We start from the raw sequence: 20363 nt of genomic DNA, 5'->3' as shown, positions 1-20363 counted from the left end.
TGTGGTGGTATTTTTTGTATGTAAGCCACAACAGAAATCTATCCAGACATAAATCCAGGAAGATTACTGGTCACACTCTTAGATTGGTACTTTATTTATTCTGTAATGATATTCCTGCAGTGCATAGCACAACTGTTGCTTCACAGCAAGAGGGTCCCGGGTTTGAATCCCAGCTGGGGCCTTTCTATGTGGAGTGTCCACGTGGGTTTCCTCAGGGTACTTCAGTTTCCTCCCGCAGTCCAAAGACATGCAGGCAGGCTAATTGGAGACACTAAATTGACCATAAGGACGAGTGTGTGAGTGAATGGTGTGTGTGCCCTGCGATGGATTGAGTGAGTGAGGTGTATTCCTGCTGGTCACGCAATGCATGCTGGGATAGGCTCCAGATGGCTGGATATTTCTTGTGAGTTTGGCAAACTTGCAGAAAAAGCTTGTGCGCAGCATGTATTTCCCAGCATACCACACACGGGAGCCCACTCAGAGAATGCATTTCCCAGCATGCCACACACAGGAGCCCATGCAGAGTATGTATTTCCCATCATGCCACACACAGGAGCCCACTCAGAGAATGCATTTCCCAGCATGCCACACACAGGAGCCCACTCAGAGCATGTATTTCCCAGCATGCTACACACAGGAGCCCACTCAGAGCATGTATTTCCCAGCATGCCACACACAGGAGCCCATGCAGAGTGTGCATTTCCCAGCATGCCACACACAAGAGCCCACTCAAGCAGCGTATGTCTGGAACAGGCTTGTCAGTCAGGGGCCCAGAGTTTGACTGGGCAGTAGCTGCTCCATATGGAAAATCAACTTTATTAGAAATAAAACATGTTCTAAAACAAGCAGCTCTTGTGTGTCATTCATGCATACACCTTTTTCAAGTAAGCAATTTATATATGTACATATTTAAAGATGCCCGTATATAACATTTTCGAACATAACTGCACGTTCATAAGGAACTATTTCTGTGCTTCAGGCTGTACAGTTGTTTCCTGGTTCCTGGTGATAAATGCAGAGTGGAGGCAGAACAATAGCGCTTCATTAGAGAAGACGTGTTAAGAGAGCAGCAGATTGCACTGGGTAATTCAGCCCTTTATTCAGGGATTGATTTTTCCCATCTGTTCCCAGAGAGAGAACGGGATGGCAGGTCCTGCCCCTCTGGGGCTGACTACCATGTAAATAATTTAAAAGTATGAGTTGATACTTGAAATGTGATTGGTTGAACTTTTCTAAGAAGAATATATCAAACAATAATTCTGATATTTACCTGTTCAGTTACACATCTAGTGGTCTAGTGATGCCTGAACTCATTTTATTATCTAAGTAATATTTTCGTAATCATTAGATCAGTGGTTCCCAAACGCAGTCCTGGGGCCATCCTGTGTGCTGGTTTTTGTTCAAACCACAATTGTAATTCCAGAATTTTAACAAGCTGCTAATTCTTTTTAAATTATGTGCTTTTCATGTTTGGAGGGATTATTTAACCACTTTAAGCAGCATTATGTAAGACATAGCCATGCATGCCACAAAGAATAAAATCATTAATATTTATAAAAAATATGCTTATTGTTCTATATTTGAAAACAATTGCATAAAAAAGGTAATGCTTTTGATCAAATGAAAGACAGGTTAATCAATAGGCTTCTAATTAGGTTGCTGAATACATGTGTTTTTCTTTCAGATTTTTTCCCTTAAATTTATTAACACAAAGCAAGTTTGGCTTGTTATCATTTGCTTTGTCTTTGAATTCTTCATTATCTTCCATATGAGTAGTCTTATTGGCCACGTGTCCACGCGTGCACCAGCGAGAAGTCTCTGGATCCACCACCGTCTTTAATTTGCTAAATTCAAAATAATTTACCTCCTTTTATGTAATTGTTTGCAATAAAGTACAATAAGTACATTTTTACTTAGAATTATATTCTTCATCACATTCACATGCATAGGTATGTATGGCATGTGGTTTAGGAGAGTAAATAATCAATCTAAGCATAAAAAGCACGTAATTAAGATAAATTAACAGTTTGCTAAAACTGAGGGATAGAAATTGTGGGTGGAGCGAAAGGCAGCATTCACGAAGGGACCGAGTTTGGAAACGCAGGTGTTAGATCGATCTGGTAAGGTCAGTATTCCGGATGTGTTAAAAAGGGCTTGAATGTCGCCCCCTTAAGTAAAGTTGCTTTGCTTAATCTAAATCTGACAAGTTTATGCAATGCAGTTTGTGAATGATGGAACATGAATATAGATCGCAGGACGGGCTGAAGTGGTAGGGTGGATTTATACTTGGGAGTTTTTGGATTCTTAAAAAATAGAATTTGAGGGTAAAGTGCGTGGTTCCGGCGCGCGGCACTCTTTATGATCCCTTTCTCTGATGTTGGTGCTGTCAACATTCGCAGTTCAAACACCTCCTTCCCCTCCCCCCAACCCGCTCGCCACAAAAAACGACAGTAAAAGGGATCCTGGGATGCCAAAGTGTCAGGTAAATAGCTCCCCCCCTTTTTTTCTTTTTTTAAAAGACAATTTCTAACAAAAGCCGACAGACAATGCGCCGCTTTAATGTCTCTGAGAACGGAGATCAGAGCACAGCCAGCATCAAATCCTTTACCTCCAACTGCGTGCTCGCGCGCCATGGGGGTGCGCGAGAGAATACCGGATCAGTCAAAGCGCAGGGGCTTTTGACAGGGACGTGTCAAATCCGATTGAGACCGAAAATAATGTAGACTATTAAATCAGATTTAGATGTGAAAGCTATTTTCCTTGGGTCCTTGTTTAATATATGCTCTCAGTTTATTGCTCAGCGACTCAGAATCATCCCTCAAACACATGTTTTAGTCTTTATTTTTAAAGCGAAAGACGAGAACTATTTGGAAAGTATATTTAAGACTGCTAGATGAGAACCCTTATGCCTTAATATTAAGATGAGATTCCGAATTTCCAAATCGTCGTTTTGGTTTAGATCATTAAACCAGGAAGTATATAATTGGAATTTGGTACCTTGGGTACCAGTCCTCAGAGGCTGGCGCGCTCTGTGAAGCTATGCCTATGATGACATATCGTCATACCGCGTCACCCCTGGCATCTCCCTTTCCTTTCTGAATACCACCTGTGACGCCAACTGCTTCACGATGACAAACTGGTTATGGATCATTAGCTACTACTCCTTAGTTGGGTGTCATGGTTACATGTGCTTTTATAGCCACACGTCTTTACCTTTCTTGAGTGCGCTTCCTAATATGACATTACGGTGCGGAGAACGGCAGAACTTCATTACCGCATTTGCCATGTAATTGCCGGTTGACCGTAAACCGGTGGCTTCACACTTCCAACTGCGGCGAGTTACCGGCCAGCGTGACGCAGCTCTCATTGCGCCATTTCGTAAAGCGGGAGTTTCCAAATCGGGCTCCACCTCAAGACGGAGATGTGCAGAACATGTTACCTCTGGATACATTTGGAAAGCAAAGCAACCAACCATCACACAGACATGATCGCAATAAAGCACGGAAACTTTCCCCCCTTTTTTATCAAATCGTTTATTGAGGTTATAATAAGGATACATGTCATTTACCACAAGGCTCCTGAGAGAAGAGGTGATATGGAGCGCAGTGGCACAGTACATTGGTTCTGTACAAAACCACCCAAATGAGTTCCTGTGTGAGTTCCTGTGTGAGGATGTGGGTCGGTTAATGTGGGGGCAAAAGCTGTGAACATGAACATAAGCTGGAAAACAAGACCCCTCAAACCCTTAAGCGACCACGACCGTAACAACATTACTCTGATAGTCAGAACGCCACCGTAACCATGGCGACCGCAGCAGCGGTCCGAGCCGCCGGCAGGTTTGTGTGGAGGAATGCCGGGGGGGTCATCTGGGAGTCTGCAGGCAGACGGCTTTAACCGTGGGGTCTCTGCATTCCAGCAACTGGAACTGCTTGGATACGGGCCGCTGCTTGGATACAGGGTGCTGCCTGGATACGGGGTGCTCCCTGGATACAGGGCGCTGCCTGGATACGGGCCGCTGCTTGGATACAGGGTGCTGCCTGGATACGGGGTGCTGCCTGGATATGGAAATTCTGGAAGCATTTTACGACAATCCAACAGCTCTGTGCAAAGAGTATGACTGCGCCTGAAACAGCCCAGCTGCTGGCATTTAGCACCCCCCCCCCCTTCTGTCTCAACCCCAATTTACACCCTGCAAATGAAGCTACTCCACATGCTTACTATATGACAGGGCGCTGCTACATGGAAGCTCTGTATCCAGAGCTCTAGAACTGCAGATGACTGAAACTCAAAGCAGTCTCTCTCCCTTGGTCTCTTCCTCTCTCCCTTGGTTTCTCTCTTTCCCTCCTGGGAACTGATGTCCTTTTCTCCAGCTGTTCCTGGAGACCATGGCTCCCCCACATCTAAGACTCATCTTTAACTGTCACTTCCAATAATCCCATACAGCAGCAGCAGCCAAAATCTGCTGTCCTGACTCTTTCATCACACATATATACAAACGTGCACCGCACACGCGCATACATCCATGTGTGCACGCATCCACGCACACACCCTCACACAAACACGTGACCTCCTCTTTGGCTCATGACCAACCTTTCCCCAAAATCTTGTGCAAATCTGTGAATCCATTCGGGAATTATGCGCCTTTTTGTGATAGGCCACGCCCATCACCACACGCCTTCTTGGTCAATCGGCCTTGAAAGGTACTCAGCTCTACCTTCGGTCATGACCAACGTTCATGCCAAATTTCAGCCTCCTGGGGCGAAAACTGTGGCCGCTACAGGGTGGGACACTTTTTGTGGACCAACCGACCAACCGACCAACCGACCGACCGACCGACCGACAGACAGAACTATAGAGCTGCGGTCGCAGCTAATATAAACCATACAGACTCACTCCCTACTGATTTGCTCAAATAGACTCACTCCCTACTGCAGTGGTTCTCAAACTCGGTCCTGGGGGACCCCTGTGTATGCTGGTTTTCATTCCAACCTCAACAGCAATCCCAGAATTTTAACAAGCTGTTAATTTTTCTTAATTAGGTGCTTTTCATGTTTTAGAGCTGGGGTCCCCAGTCTTATCCAGAAAGGGCCAGTGTGGGTGCACACACCTGATCCTGATTCTACTAATCAAGGTGCTTAGCAATGACTCTAGTGAATGATTAGTAGAATCAGGTGTGTGCACCCACAATGGCCCTTTCTGGAACCCCAGCTCTAAAACATGAAAAGCATCTAATTAAGAAAAATTAACAGCTTGTTAAAATTCTGGGATTGCTGTTGAGGTTGGAATGAAAACCAGCATACACAGGGGTGCACAACAAGGGCCAGTCCATTTCAGGATTTTGTGCCAACATTTATTTAATTAGCCCAATCACATCTTGGTCTGACGTGTATAAGCACCAGCTACAGCCACAGACTGCTAGTGTATCCTAGAGATTTTACAGTGCTCAGGTACAGGAGTGGAGCAGCATAGTTTATAGAGCTGTCAGGAAACTATATCTATGGTAATTGGTTGGAACAAAAATCAGCACCCAGATCAGCCCTCCAGGACCGGAGTTGTGCACCCCTGCTCTAAACGAACCTGGTGCCATCACCAGGTCTCTGGTGAAGCTACAGTGGCAGGCCCCATCCAAACATCTGCAGCAGCTGATGGCCGACCCTGGGACTGAGCAGCTCAAATTTAACCCAGGCTCAGTTTCCCCAAAACCAGACCACAGAAAACTCAGACACACACACAGACACACACATACACACACACACACAGACAGACCAAGTTCTCTGCACAATGTGGTAGCCAAAATCTCTCACTGAGGGAAACCATCTGAAATACTCAGAAACCTTTGTCCTCTGCCATAGTGCTGTGAGCATAAACCTGTGTGAAGAGGAAGGGAGAGAGCATGTGATTGTGATGCATATGGTCCTCCGGCGAAGTGCGTTCACCTCTCAGATCTGTTTGGGAAAATGGGAACATCCCAGACAAACATGGGTTACTCCCTTAGATCTCCACCTGATAGAGCCACTAGCTCAGGTACAGGTGTGTATGAATATAAACAGTATCTCAGTATTACTCTAGCATGTTATATATAGTATATCTACAATTCTTCCTTCAGTACACTAATCAGCTGTGTTAAAGCCCTAAAATACTAGAAATAGTGGTTTATAATGATGATGGAAAGGCTCGTGTCCACTGTGAAAAGATGCAGAGCTGAGCGGCACATCTATCTGTATCTACACTTCTATATCAGCACATCTATCTATATCTACCCATCTATATCTATCCACCATCCACACTACCAGGCTACGTCAACAACAAGGACTACTTCCTGGAAACATTCTCCTTTAATGGAGTCACTGCTCACTAAACAGGATAAAGTTCAGCAGACTACACAATCCCAGTAACTAAAAGTGCCAAGCTCCAACACAGGCCAAATCCTATTGACCTCTGACCTTTCACCCCTGAACCCTGACCTAAGGCATTATACAGGGTTATAATCCTGAGATTCACAACAGAACTACTTTCATCCCAAACATGGATCAGGATCCAGAAAGCACGCACGCACACACAAACAAGCATAAATCAGCACTACAGCAGAAAAAGCGTGATTAATGCCTTGTATATGCTGTATAATCATTTCTTGAAAAAAAAAAAAAACAACTGCATGTGAGAAAATGAACTGGTAAAGAACTGACGCAGAGTATTACAGTGATACATAAATTATACTTAAATCAACTAATATTTACATGAAAGAAAGCATTCCTCAGTCACTAAATATATTAAACAATCAGACAATTCGTCAAATATATCAGCTAAAAAAAATCAAGTCATCAAGCGAGAGAAGAATCATTCAGGGAATGTTTGCTGCTTCACTTCATTATCAAACCAAATGAGATCAGCAGTAAAAAGGGCCTACCCAAGTCCAGTGGCACGCCTACAGTCATCGGTCCATCATTCTACAGAAACGAGCAAACCCAAAAGCTCTGAGCCACTCCAGCACCTTCAGCCATAACAGGGCTGCATCTGCAGTTACATGGAACTAAATACAAGTACCGTAATCTTTATATACATGCTGGTTTTACACTAAATGAGTCTGCATTCTGTTGCAGCACGTCCAATGTACGTGCAACCCGCTCATTCCAGCTAAGCTGCCCTCCATATGTATCCTTTCTTGTGGAGTGTACAGCCAAAATACTGTTCAAGTTTTAAGCAAAGACAAATCATAATATTTGAATTTCACTGCATTGTATTAGTTTAATGTTTGTAAGAAAAAGTACTTGCTTGTTCAGAGAAAAGGTACATGAATTTATTTCCAAAAACATACTCAAATATTTTGGCTTGAGGGATCTAGCTTCACTTTTTTACATTTCACTCGTACATTTTAAATGAAATTATATATTAGAAATATTTAGTGTTTAAATTCATTTCACCCAAAGTTGACCTCCAGTTGCACAGTAATTTCAATGATGATCAATTAACACACTCTAAACAGACACATCTGTACCACATTCCCAGCCAAACAGTATTTACACATGCAGATTTCTGGGTATGAGCTCTAGTGCAAGAAAACAAAATAGTAATTCAGTACCCTTTAGGCATAGTGTCTTGATGATTTTGTTCAGAAAAAGCCGAACAGTGGTACAGCAATAATATAAGGGTGATAATGTCCCTTGAGCATACATGTGAAGTCTAAGAATATGCAAATTTTACAAAATATAAAAACATTCCATTCTGACAAGGCACAATGAGTATCACTAACCTAACGGTGAAAACAGACTCGGAGGTATGAGAGCAGTATGATTTTAAATGACTGATCTTGTCTAAAATACACTATCTTTGCTCCGGAGGGTGGCCCCAGTGGAAGCAGAAACTGCAGAATGAGGCTGGGGAGGGTTCCTGCGCACACAGAGCCTCCTTCCCCACAGAGATGGTCTCCCGCTGCTACCAGCTACAGCAGCAAGCCTCTTATTGCCACAGAGAGAGTCACCCCCCCCCAGCGTTAGAGAACCGTGTGAGTGTGTGTGTGTGTGTGGGGGGGGGGGTTAGGCTGAACCGAGAGAACAATGTCCTTCACGCTGCTGGGGGCTGGGGGCAGTGGGGGTGGGGGCTGGGGGCAGTGGGGGTGGGGTAGGTTGGTATTTGCCTTTGATGCCCAACAATAAGGGTAATTCAGCTCAGTGTCAGAGGCTTCACACAGAGCAGAGAGCCCCCACCAGCGCACTGCAGGTCATCACTCCATCATTTACCCCTCCGCTGGTACAGTTCATCACTCCATCATTTACCCCTCCGCTGCTACAGTTCATCACTCCATCATTTACCCCTCCACTGCAGGAAAAGCAAAGCAGTTCAGCTGGCATCCCCTGCGCTAACGAGGACCCTGGGCTAACAAGGAGCCCTGCGCTAATGGGGAGCCCTGCGCTAACGAGAACCCTGGGCTAACAAGGAGCCCTGCGCTAACGAGAACCCTGCGCTAACAAGGACCCCTGTGCTAACGAGAACCCTGCGCTAATGGGGAGCCCTGCGCTAATGGGGAGCCCTGCGCTAACGAGAACCCTGGGCTAACGGGGAGCCCTGGGCTAACGAGGGGCCCTGCGCTAACGGGGAGCCCTGCGCTAACGAGAACCCTGGGCTAACGGGGAGCCCTGCGCTAACGAGGGGCCCTGCGCTAACGAGGAGCTCTGCACTAATGCACTCAATGCCAAGGCAAAAACACATTTAGCACAATTACAAAAAGGAGAAAATGCATCGGCATTTCAGGCTGTGATGCAAGTTGTCAAGGGCATGTGACTGCAGGACTGCAATGAGGCTCAGCCTCGACCAGGAGTCATTCTCCAAAGGGCCTTCACATGCCATTCACAGAACAGCTGTTATAACCTGTCATAGCAACTGGAAATCTGGTCAGGCGGATTATATCTGAGTAGCGTGTTAAGGCAGCTTCACTGTGGGGAGAGATTTTACACAGACGTGCTGCACATGAGCACCGTTTCTAACCCAGGCCGCCCCCTGTTCTCTGAATGCAGTGACATCACACCTTTTCTGCTAAATGATTCCAGAATCAAATTGAGGTGCCAGATTCCTTCCGCTGCACCATGCATCACCCAGCTGGTTTTCTGTGCGAAGTGAAGACTCTGCACTTTCTACACTGCTGCCTTCCAGAGGCTTCCGTGACAGTCTGCCAGGAGAACAGATGTAGAACAGCTCTGTATATATACAGCACAGCTCTTAACAGATGTAGCACAGCTCTGAACAGATGTAGCACAGCTCTGTATAGATACAGCACAGCTCTTAACAGATGTAGCACAGCTCTGTATAGATACAGCACAGCTTTGTACAGATGTAGCACAGCTCTGTATATACACAGCACAGCTCTTAACAGATGTAGCACAGCTCTGTATAGATACAGCACAGCTTTGTACAGATGTAGCACAGCTCTGTATATACACAGCACAGCTCTGAACAGATGTAGCACAGCTCTGTATAGATACAGCACAGCTCTGAACAGATGTAGCACAGCTCTGTATAGATACAGCACAGCTCTGAACAGATGTAGCACAGCTCTGTATGGATACAGCACAGATATAAATTGTCTCTTTAACAGAAAGGGGTATTAAGTAGGTGCTGGGGCATCATACTGCAGAGGTACCTGGATATGCCAAAACTATTCATCTCTCAGCGTAAAGTTGCAAACGAGGCCAAAGGTCCTGTGTGTGTGAGAGTGTGTGTGCGTGTGTGTGTGCGTGCGTGCGTGCGTGCGTGTGTGTGAGAGAGTGTGTGTGTGTGCGTGCGTGTGTGTGAGTGTGTGTGCGTGCGTGTGTGTGCGTGCGTGTGTGTGAGTGTGTGTGTGCATGCGTGCGTGCGTGCGTGCGTGTGTGTGTGCAGAGGGTGTTGCTTCATTACGCCAAAGCAGTTGCCATGGAGGCGTTTAGCTCCTCCTTCAAAAGGCTGCACATTCCAAACTGAACATTGGGGATGAAGAGCAACACAACGCTGGGACTCTGCATTCCTGCCCCTGCTGAAGCCACACGCGGCTGTCTGGGAATCTGGGCCAAGTCCTGAGCTCACACGTGCACGCCCGTACGGAAATACACTCAAATATATCGCTCATATATATCACTCAAATACACCTCACAATAGAATCTGTCATATAAACTGCCTCCCTCCAAACAACAAGAGAGAAGCGTGGCAAACAAGAGTGAAAATACAAGTGAACCTTGCCCATGAACAAGCCCATGTGTTTCCTGGAGTGAAATTCCATCATCTCCATCTCCATCTACACTGGGGCTCACCCCGTATGCATGGCCTGCCCCCCCCACCACCCCCCCGATGAAGAAGAGTCCCTCTGTCTGACAGGGGATGTGTTTCACCCCCGGGGGGGGGTTCACTTTGAGCAGTAAAATAAAGAAAAGCGTGTATACAAAGCAAGAGAACTTCAAGATCAAAGGGATGGAGACCATGAGCAGAATCCCTATGAAGCCGCTGTCCAATCAGAGCAAGGCAGCTCTGCAGGCTTCCCTGCTCAGTCTGCAGAAGGTCGAAGGTCAACGGTCAAAGGTCGAATGTGAGTTTTTACTGTGTCTGGATTGGCTTTCTGCTGGTCCCAGCACCACCCTGCACATCTCTCCTCCCTCCCTCCCTCCCTCGCTCGCCCGCCGTGTCACTCTTCCTCTCCGTCACCGCAGGTTGATGGCGAGGGCGACAGTGAGGATGACTCCGGTCAGAAGGAGAAAGGGCAACCAGGTCTTCAGGAACCCTGCACAACTGCATGCCAAACACACAGAACATGCTCATAATAATAATATTCATAATAATTATTACAACAGCACAAAATCAGAAGGGAACTGACCAATGGGACCAGCCTACAAACAGGATTCAAATCCAGAGAGAAAGTAAAATGGGATAAAACCTGAGCTATTGAAAAGGGGCGTGACCACAATGACAGGACTCTACTGGAGTAAATTCCTGCAGCTGCTGAATGTGAGCATGTGTAAGCCACAGCGCCCCCTGGTGCTGGGCAGCGTGTTTGCTGGGGATGAGTGCTGGCAGTGCCCCCTGGTGGCAGGTTGATGTAGCTCACCTCACGTGCTTGCTGTGGATGAGGGACAGCAGGCAGAGGTTGACCATGTTCCAGGAGGTGCTGTTGTCATAGCGCATGAGGTTCAGCGCCATGGCAACGTGAGAGTGGCAGTTATCACAGCACAGATTGTGCTGCAGGGAAGAGGGGAGAGAGATGTCGCTGTCACCAATCACCAGAACCAATCAGTTTGAAGCCACATCACTTACAGATGTGCAGAAGTTGACCCTATAGGTTGACCTTTTACACGTCACTCTTCTGAAAAATACTTCTGCAAAGGCTGCACTCGTGTTTCCTCACTGAAACCTCCTTTGGGAGCCTCCTTGCTCCTCCAAGGAGAATTTAACAGGTTGGAATGTCCTTAAAGATGGCGGACCTTGATTGATTTCCAGGTTACGCAAGTACCAAGGAGAAGATACAATAAGCGATTGGAATGGACCCTCTGACCCCCCCCCCCCTCCCTCCCCCTACTCTTCCACTCGTTCCCCCTCTCCCTCCCTCTCTCTCTCCGTACCATTCTGTGTTTGTACTCCTCGGATGCATCGTGCACAGCGGTGTCCCAGGCGTTTGAGCCGCTGCCGTACACCTTGCTAATATCCAGCTTCCAGTACCTGCGGAGCCGAAACACAACGTTACCACAATGTTACAATCCACCCACTCCATTTTACAACAAAACCACAACGTTACAATCCACCCACTCCATTTTACAACGATACCACAACGTTACAATCCACCCACTCCATTTTACAACATTACAATCCACCCACTCTATTTTACAACGTTACAATCCACCCACTCCATTTTAAAAGGAAATCACAACGTTACAAACCACCCACTCCATTTTACAACAAAACCACGTTACAATCCACCCACTCAATTTTACAACATTACAATCCACCCACTCCATTTTACAACATTACAATCCACCCACTCTATTTTACAACGTTACAATCCACCCACTCCATTTTAAAACGAAACCACAACGTTACAAACCACCCACTCCATTTTACAACATTACAATCCACCCACTCTATTTTACAACGTTACAATCCACCCACTCCATTTTAAAACGAAACCACAACGTTACAATCCACCCACTCCATTTTACAACATTACAATCCACCCACTCCATTTTACAACATTACAATCCACCCACTCCATTTTACAACATTACAATCCACCCACTCCATTTTACAATAATACCACAACATTACAATCCACCCACTCCATTTTACAACGATACCACGTTACAATCCACCCACTCTATTTTACATACATTTTGAATGTTTTCACACATAGAACATGGAATGCCGCTGTATTAACTTTTCTGACATTCGAGTGGCTTCTCTTGCCCACACATGCTAGCAGAAGATGCTGCTGAAGCTAAAGCCTCAAGCCACAGCAGCTTCTCCAGAATGCAGACTCTGGTGCTCATGCACACACGACCCATAAATGTTCAGTTGTATAACACTGCAGGAGAAGCCATTTGTGTAAAATGGGTTTTTATCTCTTTTGCAGTGCAATCAGCAAAAAAAACCCAAAACCAGCAAGAAAATACCCAAAATGCAATGCGGCATGGTGAAAAAGGTAAACGGAATGCAGCAGAAGCACGAACTCACTTCGTCGGTCGGCCAAACGCCATGTTGTCTTCCTGAAAAACCAAGATACTGGTTAATGCTCGCAAAGTTCCAAATGTTACTCTTAACTCCACATCACACAATAACACCCTCACCACACTACTACAAATCCTATACTCGTACCTCTACAAATTAATATCAAACCCTATACTCGTACCTCTACAAATTAATATCAAACCCTATACTCGTACCTCTACAAATTAACATCAAACCCTATACTCGTACCTCTACAAATTAACATCAAACCCTATACTCATACCTCTACAAATTAATATCAAACCCTATACCCGTACCTCTAGAAATGAATAACAAACCCTTCACTCTTATCCACATGCTAGTATCAAACCCCTTCACCCTAATCTTCAGGCTAATATCAAACCCCAGTTTCTAGCCCATGTGCTTACATCAAACCAGATATTTTATATTATCTACAGGATACAATCAAACCCTTCTCCAACTCTATTACTGTGACTGCAGTTACGATGATTACTCCAACTTTGTTATCATTTCTCTAGTTACTATTTATTGCTATTTTATTTAACCTTTATTTAATCACGACAACCCCATTGAGATCAAAATCTGTTTTGCAATGGGGACTATCCCAAATCCAGCTCTGTTACTCCTGTTACTATGACTACTCCAGCTCTGTTACTCCTGTTATTATGACTACTCCAGCTCTGTTACTCCCGTTTCTATGATTACTCCAGCTTTGTTACTGTTACTCTTGATACTATGACTACTCCAACTGTGTTACTCCTGTTACTATGACTACTCCAGCTATGTTACTCCTGTTACTATGACTACTCCAGTTCTGTTACTCCTGTTACTATGACTACTCCAGCTGTCTTGCTACTCTAAGTCTGATTGCTGCTGCTCTCTGTGATTCTATCATTAGGGCTTCTATATTGGGTGTGATTGAGATCATCCTCTTAACTGCGGCACTAGTGCAGGACAGCGTGTGTATTGTTGCTTCTGAACAAAGAAGCTCATTGTTTGTTTTGTGCGACAGATCTGTAGCCCCCCCTTCGTAATCCCCTCCCCCCCACCCGTAATCGCTCCAGCATCCATATTTCTGCTCGTCCTGCTGTATCTTTAGGTCCTTGAGGTTTTTTTTTTCGGTTTCTCCACCCGCATTTTGCAGACTGTCCACCAGGCAGCGCTGTGGTTCAACGGGCATTAATCAAGCTTTCTGCCAGGGGCTAAGCAGTGACCCACTGCACACACAACAGGCCTCATTCACTGCACAGGAGATTAATAACAGACACTACTAACTGAACCCTGATCCTGTGTGAGGCTGTGTTCTGTGTGAGTGTGAGGAGACGCCCTGTTTAAAGGCACAGGAAGCCTGGGCTTGTGTGAGGCTGTGTTCTGTGTGAGTGTGAGGAGACGCCCTGTTTACTGGGCTTGCGGTTTGTCATGACAGATGTGCTGTAACGCCTCATTAGCATAACCCCGCCCTGTCCCTAACTGTATGAGTGGGATTGGGAGGGCACTGAGGGTGGGGTTTGAGGGCAGGACTTACGGAGACGAAGTAAGGCCCAGCGAAGTCCCGGATCACTCCAGAGGAGGTGCAGATGCCCATGTGCCCGATGAAGGGCAGCAGCCACCTGCAGCGGAGAGAGAGAGCAGCCCAGCGACCTGATAAACCAGCACCACCCAAAACCCCACCCCCAACCCCGAAACCCCACCCCAACCCCGAAAACCCACCCCCAAACCCAAAGCCACACCCCAACCCCTAAAACCCACCCCCAAACGCAAAACCCCACCCCCAACTCAAAACCCACCCCCAACCCCTAAAACCAACCTGCAAACCCAAAACCCCACCCCCAAACAAAACCCATTCTCAAAACCACACCCCAAACCCAAAACCCCACCCCCAAACCCAGTACCATACCCCCAAGTGAGAGGGAGAGAGAGCAGCCCAGTGACCTCATAAACCAGCACCAGCCTGAGCGCTGCCACATAATCCACTAATCAGCCTACAGTAAGCCTGCCTGCGTGTGCATTTATACAAGCATGTGCATTTATACATGCATCTGCAGTGCAGGTGTGTGTTATGGATATACATGCATCTGCAGTGCAGGTGTGTGTTATGGATATACATGCGTGTGTAGTGCAGGTGTGTGTGTTATGGATGTACATGCGTGTGCAGTGCAGGTGTGTGTTATGGATGTACATGCGTGTGCAGTGCAGGTGTGTGTTATGGATGTACATGCGTGTGTAGTGCAGGTGTGTGTTATGGATGTACATGCGTGTGCAGTGCAGGTGTGTGTTATGGATGTACATGCGTGTGCAGTGCAGGTGTACGTTTTGCAGGCGTATGCAACATGCATCCTAGAATGCACTCAGGGAGACAGGTGACCCACATAGAGAGCTGTTGCCCCCCCCACCACCCCCCAGGAGCGGGAATATAGGGCTGGTGAAACACTCCTGTATCTCTGTATCTCTGTATCTCTCTCTCTCTCACACACACACACACACTCACTCACACACACACACACACTCACTCACACAGAAGCTTCCTCTAGCTGCCCTGCAGGAGTACTCACACAGTCACGAAGTAGGCCAGCCCTTACTGAGAGTTGTGTCCCGCTACTCTAGCGTGTAAATGCAGGATTTTATTTCAGGAGCTACCAACAGCTTATAATAGGCTACAACATTACCAGTCACAACTAGCGCCAGAGTCTCAAACAGAGCTCAGTGGCCAACTCGGGAACGGAAGAAAAGCCCTTACAGGTGCTGAAATAGAGACGTGCAGCGGCGTCTGTCGCTCTACAGGTAGCTAACCTGGCGCCAGGCTATGCACAGCTACTAAAGTTTAAGGACACAACCCGTCTACATCCCTAAAGTTAAAGATATTGCGGAGCTAATGAAAAAACTAACAAGCTGAAACACTGCCGAAATCCGTCTGCGCGTGCAGATCTTTGGAGCAAAGTTACATAAATAAAAGGTACAACCTTTCGCTTAATAGCACCTCTTTCCGCATTCAGTCACCTGCAGCGCTTTCGGAATAATTTAGTCAATAATGTTACTTAAAACTTTTCATTCGGCTGCTAATGGGAGCTAGCTGCCAGAGCACTGGCTCTCTATGACGGGCGCAGGGAGAAACACACCGCGGCTAGCGAGTGCTCGCTCCCCCGTCAGCGCTCTATCCAGCTAGCTACAGGAAAACGCGTATTTATCATAAATGCGGACCCCTTTGTTTTAACCTACATGCGTTTCTGTAACATCAGCAATATACACCCAGCCTACTCGTTTTATTAATGGCTTAGCAAGCTCGCTACCAGTTAGGATGAATCGGAGCTGTCATTCCGTATGCGCGTCCAGGGAGAGATAGCATAGCTAGCTATAGCCGACTTGCGATCGCCTCGCAGCGGGATTGGAAGTGAATCAAAGCGCTCTAACATGCAAACCAACGACCAGGGTCACTCACGACAGCACTGGGATAGGCGTCCAGACGATACAGTAGGGATATCTGCACATGTCCGGGTCTATTTTGTCGAAGCTCCCGTGGTAATTCATCATGGTGTCTACCTCCACCACATCCGCCATCACTAGTGACAAACTGAGCGTTTATTTTCAGTTCCGCTTCCTTACGGCTCCCTCTACCGGAGCACATCCCGTTTCCGGGCTCCGCGCAGTGGCCTGCGCGAGGTCCTGCTGGGAGGTCAGACCGCAGACTATCCCCTTCTCCGTTGAACAGTCTTTTCCGTATCAAAATTGACATTAACATACAGGCACATTTGCTCTTTTTTAAATCTGAAAAAGCGGTACTGCAGTACTGTTAAAGAAGAATAAATAAGAAACATACGGGAACTGCGATACCGCGAGGCACAATCGAGAAATCGAGAAGTGCAGTGGAAATTAAGATATGTATAGAGCTGGATTGTAAAGGTGGGGTAAAGCTGAAACTGGGACTGAAGCCAGGTCTGGGTGTCCCGTTCAGCGACAGTGATAAAAAAAAATGTAATTAGAAAAAAAAAAACTTGGTTACGTTATTTTTTTAAATTACAAAGTCGGTCATAGTTTTACTCCCCCTTCCCCCTCAGCTGCTTCCTACCCGGAAACGGGAGCTTCAGGTAACTGTGGCCCATTTGTGCACCCGCAATTCATCCTGAAAGCGCGCGGCTGCCCGGAGCGCAGGAGGTCCCGAATGGCGCCGTGCCACGGCAGCGCAGTCCTGAAGCAGTCTGCAGGAGGGGAGGCTAGGCTACAGATACAGATACCAGCTGTTTTAATTACGCGCAATGCAGGTCTGGAGTTATGCTAAATCCTTGCTGTAATTACAAGGGGAGAGGTGTGGCAGTGTCCTCTTTGGAAGATGTGTTGCGTAGATGGGGTAAATGGTAAATGGACTGCATTTATATAGCGCTTTTATCCAAAGCACTTTACAATTGATACCTCTCATTCACCAGAGCATTTAGGGGTTAGGTGTCTTGCTCAGGGACACTTCGCCCAGGGTGGGGCTCGAACCGGCAACCCTCCGACTGCCAGAAAACTGCTCTTACCTCCTGAGCTATGTCACCCCGGGGTGATGTACAGAACGGTCACCTGTGGGAGGTTACAGTGTGTGTCTGTTCCCTGCACTGAACGTCGCACCTCATTTCAACACTCCCTGCTGTAGCCATAAAAAAACGTTTAATTGGTTTTCCTTGCCCAGCAATGTCACTTACATTACCCGTCACAAATCACCAAGACCACACCCATATAATTAAGCTACAAGTCATGATTAGCCCTCTAACCTGTCCATCCCTGTTGTCCTTTGTCCTACAACTACAAGAGATTCTTCAGGTTGAGTTCTGTCAGTAGAACGAGGGGACATAAATGGAAATTAGCAGAAGGTACATCTTGTACAGACATGAGGAAGAAAATTTCAGAATAGTCAGTGTGTGGAATAGCCAGCCAGGTCATGTAGTAAAAGCAGAAACTCTGGGGATTTTCAAGGTGTGAGGTATTTATGTTATTATATGTGGTGTGTGTCACGACCAATTAGCCACTGCTGGAAATACAGTATTAACCCCAGATTGTGTGCATGCTGTGTTGTGCATTCCATTAAAATACAAACTGGATACGTGTGTGCGCACACCTGTGCATGTGTGCGTGTGTGATTGTGTGTGCGTGTGCGTGTGTGATTGTGCGTGTGTGTATCACTGATGGTCGGCTTCCCAGCACTTTGATTTCCCACGAGGGGGTGAAGCACAGTTGGACGTTACACACCCCAGTTTCTGTTTGTGTCTTCTTTCCTGTTTTTAAAACTTGAATGAATTTATTCATTTTTAGAGTAAATCAGGGCACTCTGAAGCTACGTGATGGACAGACTGCAGAAATTCCACAGGTTCTCTGATAAACATATGATCAGCACGGTAACATGAAACAATAGATCCAGTTATTCTGGTGCATCTTGGCGCAGTGTGCAGGGGGCAAGGCTGCGCTATGGAATGTAAAAAGATCAGATCTTGCAGAATATTAATGCTGCTTCGTTTGTTACAAATCACATATACTGAGTAAACCAATAGAGGACTCCTTGCTCTATCCCAGTCATACTGGAGATTGAAGCTGTGACTGTATTTACCTGCAAATGTCAGAGTCTCATTATTTCTGCACAGAGAAGTGCAGCCAATTAAGTCCTCATTAGCCACGTTAAGAACGCATTTAAGCCCAAAAGACCCCTACAGCTCTTACTCTGTGCTTACTCCATGTGCCTGGCTAATGCAGCTCTTACTCTGTGCTTACTCCATGTGCCTGGCTAATGCAGCTCTTACTCTGTGCTTACTCCATGTGCCTGGCTAATGCAGCTCTTACTCTGTGCTTACTCCATGTGCCTGGCTAATGCAGCTCTTACTCTGTGCTTACTCCATGTGCCTGGCTCATAAAGTTCATTGCTCATAGGACTCTGACTCCTGCAGCAAGCCCTCATTAGCCCTCTTCTTCACACAAACAGAAATAAATTGGGGGTTGGGGGGTGGATATATTGGGCAGAGTAGTTATATCCTCAGCCCCCAGCTCCCATTAGCTGTAGCAGGACCCCGCCCCCTGTGCTGGATCTGGTCCGGTGATGTATCGTGCTTTGGGCAGAAACGCGCGACTCAGCAGTGTGGAGACGTTGATGAAGAGAGGCGCACTGGTGCAGCTACAGCAGGTTCATCAAAACCCCCCCCCCCCCCCGCCCCGCCGGGGGTTTGAGCAGAACCAGGACCGGGACGCCAGGCACAGTGCTGCCAACCCAATTACACCACCGGCACCCCGCCCCAAACAAACCCCCAAAGACCCGCCTTCCGACCCACAAACGACTCGCTTTCTCACCGTCTGGGTCTGTGGAACGGGCCCTCACTGCCCTGCAGTGTGTCTGCAGGAGCTCCCCAGATTGGAGCGTCCCAGGGACACACCTGGTTCTGCTCCCTGTCCCAGGGACACACCTGGTTCTGCTCCCTGTCCCAGGGACACACCTGGTTCTGCTCCCTGTCCCAGGGACACACCTGGATCTGCTCCCTGTCCCAGGGACACACCTGGATCTGCTCCCTGTCCCAGGCACACACCTGGATCTGCTCCCTGTCCCAGGGACACACCTGGATCTGCTCCTGTCCCAGGGACACACCTGGATCTGCTCCCTGTCCCAGGGACACACCTGGATCTGCTCCCTGTCCCAGGGACACACCTGGATCTGCTCCCTGTCCCAGGCACACACCTGGAGTGCTCCCTGTCCCAGGCACACAACCTGATCTGCCCTGTCCCAGGGACACACCTGGATCTGCTCCCTGTCCCAGGGACACACCTGGATCTGCTCCCTGTCCCAGGCACACACCTGGATCTGCTCCCTGTCCCAGGGACACACCTGGATCTGCTCCCTGTCCCAGGGACACACCTGGATCTGCTCCCTGTCCCAGGGACACACCTGGATCTGCTCCCTGTCCCAGGGACACACCTGGATCTGCTCCCTGTCCCAGGCACACACCTGGATCTGCTCCCTGTCCCAGGGACACACCTGGATCTGCTCCCTGTCCCAGGGACACACCTGGATCTGCTCCCTGTCCCAGGGACACACCTGGTTCTGCTCCTTGTCCCAGGGACACACCTGGATCTGCTCCCTGTCCCAGGGACACACCTGGTTCTGCTCCCTGTCCCAGGCACACACCTGGATCTGCTCCCTGTCCCAGGGACACACCTGCAGTGCAGCGCTGTTTGTGAGTGCCCCCTGCAGGGGAAGAGGAGCAGCACACAGACCAGGTGCAATAATGACCAAACCAGGACAGGCACTTTACAGAGAAACACGCTGCAGAGCAGCTCGTGAAGGTCTGGATGGCCACTGCTCTTCAGTGTATGAAAGGCGCTATATAACTAATACATTTACATTATCTAACGTGTTAAAGAAAGGAGGTGTGTAAGATCTCGGGCACTGATTTCAGCAGACAGCGCTGCTTCGGCACCGAGTGGAAAACAGCACGCAGGCACACGGCACGTTGAACACGAGTCTTTATTTCTCCTCTCTGCTCAGAGCAGGTCTGAGTGCGAGCCTTTCGTCCTCTGCGCACACAGGGATCGATCAAACAGAACAGTAAAAAACCAGCCCAGGGAAAGGGAAGCGTGAGGCGCCCAGGTGTGTGGAGCGGTTCTGGAAGCTTCTGCAGAGAGGAGCCAGCGTCCGAGCGTGCGCGGGAACGCTGAAG

General features: G+C 47.5%; 1 protein-coding gene across 6 annotated transcripts; it reads right to left on the bottom strand.

The window, feature by feature from the left end:
• Positions 1-7219: 7219 nt before the first annotated feature.
• LOC135253409 (transmembrane protein 222-like) lies at positions 7220-16347 on the bottom strand. Of its 6 annotated transcripts, none has more exons than XR_010329632.1 (7): positions 16133-16347; positions 14222-14306; positions 12682-12713; positions 11577-11673; positions 11066-11196; positions 8491-10749; positions 7220-8456 (listed from the first exon to the last, which is right to left on the bottom strand). XR_010329632.1 is itself a non-coding variant. In XM_064332714.1 (6 exons), the coding sequence occupies exons 1-6, from the start codon at positions 16249-16251 to the stop codon at positions 10662-10664; spliced, it is 552 nt and encodes a 183-aa protein (XP_064188784.1). In that variant the 5' UTR covers positions 16252-16347; the 3' UTR covers positions 7220-10661. The 6 variants fall into 6 exon arrangements, 1 of the variants encoding a protein (XP_064188784.1); XR_010329629.1 differs by having other exon boundaries at positions 7220-8491; positions 8544-10749; XR_010329646.1 differs by having other exon boundaries at positions 8544-10749.
• Between the last annotated feature and the right edge of the window lie 4016 nt (positions 16348-20363).

Source organism: Anguilla rostrata, chromosome 1, assembly GCF_018555375.3.
Source record: "Anguilla rostrata isolate EN2019 chromosome 1, ASM1855537v3, whole genome shotgun sequence".
NCBI classification, from domain to species: domain Eukaryota; kingdom Metazoa; phylum Chordata; class Actinopteri; order Anguilliformes; family Anguillidae; genus Anguilla; species Anguilla rostrata.
Note: the sequence above shows the minus strand (reverse complement) of the source record. Positions and strands in the feature narration are given on the sequence as shown.